Raw genomic sequence first — 1,703 nt, forward strand, 5'->3', positions numbered from 1 at the left:
GAAAAAATGTGAAAAACTAGAGAAGAATAAAAAGAAGTTGAAACAACAAGTAGGAAACCTGAAGAGTCATGTAGAAGCCAATATGGCAGAATACAGTAGAACAGAACAATATAAACAGGACCTGGACGAAACGGCGTGGCTGGATATGGCAGAAAAATTAAGAGAAGTCAATCTGTTCTTACAGGTTAATTTATTGATCTGTAATATGCTTTAATTCATTTCCCTGCAAATTACATTTTGGTTATATGCATTGTATAGTTTTCCTCTACTTCCTTTATAGCAATTTGCTTGGTAAATTTCTGGAAGCATTTGTTCCTTCCCTTTAAAAATTTCAGTTTTCATCATCATTCTCACTAAATTGATCTTTCAGAATGATTCATAGTAGAGAATCATTTTATTTCTTAAGACCAGTTGGTATAAAACAAGACTGTTGAGAGGAAAAGAAAAAATTGTGCTCTAAAAATTTTAACTTTGGGGTGCCTGGGTGTCTCAGTCGGTTGAGCAGCTCAGATCTTGGTCTCAGGCTCATGAAATCAAGCCCCTCATTGGGCTCCATGCAGGCATGGAGCCTACTTAAAAAACAAAATGTACCATACTTGGGTTATTTTTTTTTCCTTTAAGATCTTATTTGTTTGTTTGTTTAGAAAGCATGAGCAGGGGGGATGGACAGAGGGAGAAAGAGAATTTCAGGCAGACTCCATGCTGAGNTGAGAATGACACAGGGCTTTATCTTAGGACCCTGAGATCACGATCTGAGCAGAAACCGAGAGTCAGGTGCTCAACCGACTGACCCCATCAGGAGCCCCATGTACTTGGATTATTCTTAAGTTCTGTTGTTCACTTTTTAAAATTTTAAAATGATTCTCTTATTCTTTGAATTATCATATTGCGTGAGTTCTAATATAAGAATGATTGAACTTTATCATTCAGATTTAATTCAGTTGACATTGATGATAAATATTTTACACTTCAGCTTTTTTAACATTTAAAATTGCTCTCTGAATCACTGACTCAAAACTAAAGGAAAGAAATATACTATAATTACCCACGTTATAACTGTTTTAAAACAATGTTTTTAATTTGCTTTAGGCACAAATAGCATCTCAAGAAAGCTTAGGACAGTTAAGAGACAGTAATAATGCTTTAATAAATAGTCAGATGGAACTCAGAATGAAAGATCTGGAATTTGAACTATTCAAAATGAAAAGTTCTCAAGAACATTCTAATAAAACAGAATTGGAAAAGTGCAAGCAACCGTACGTAGAAGAAGTAAAAGATCGAACGTCATTGAAAAATGAACTGAAGAGGTAATTTAAAACAGAATCATAGAAAATAGATGTAGCTTATTAATTTGCCTCTAAAGCATAATTTTTATGGAGCCAGGTTCATGAGATGAGTATAAGTGAAAGTCAACTGGATAGTGTAATTTTGGAAAATGATGTTTATAAATGAACTTTGAGATGTTAGGCCAAGACAGTTTGCATCGCTCCTCCTTTTTTAGTTTTACATGATTTTATTTTTTTCCCCTCAGTATTTTCAGTTAATCTGATGTCCTAGTGTTTAAGCTAATTGTTTGAAGCTTTATAATTTANGAAGTACAAGCAACCGTACGTAGAAGTAAAAGATCGAACATCATTGAAAAATGAACTGAAGAGGTAATTTAAAACAGAATCATGGAAAATAGATGTAGCTTATTAATTTGC

General features: G+C 33.5%; 1 protein-coding gene across 1 annotated transcript; it reads left to right on the plus strand.

Annotated features, from left to right (window-relative positions):
* The first annotated feature begins 7 nt into the window (after positions 1-7).
* Positions 8-1,574, plus strand: LOC117799139 (ankyrin repeat domain-containing protein 26-like). The gene is made up of 2 exons (XM_034651593.1): positions 8-184; positions 1,090-1,574. The coding sequence occupies exons 1-2, from the start codon at positions 83-85 to the stop codon at positions 1,309-1,311; spliced, it is 324 nt and encodes a 107-aa protein (XP_034507484.1). The 5' UTR covers positions 8-82; the 3' UTR covers positions 1,312-1,574.
* Positions 1,575-1,703: the final 129 nt, after the last annotated feature.

This window comes from Ailuropoda melanoleuca, unplaced genomic scaffold (assembly GCF_002007445.2).
Source record: "Ailuropoda melanoleuca isolate Jingjing unplaced genomic scaffold, ASM200744v2 unplaced-scaffold4365, whole genome shotgun sequence".
Classification (NCBI taxonomy): domain Eukaryota; kingdom Metazoa; phylum Chordata; class Mammalia; order Carnivora; family Ursidae; genus Ailuropoda; species Ailuropoda melanoleuca.

Excerpts from the sequence above, each read along its gene's own strand:
- LOC117799139 (XM_034651593.1), top strand. The coding sequence starts at position 83 with ATGGCAGAATACAGTAGAACAGAACAATATAAACAGGACCTGGACGAA. Across the intron at positions 185-1,089 it reads AAGTCAATCTGTTCTTACAG|GCACAAATAGCATCTCAAGA; the intron begins GTTAATTTATTG and ends AATTTGCTTTAG.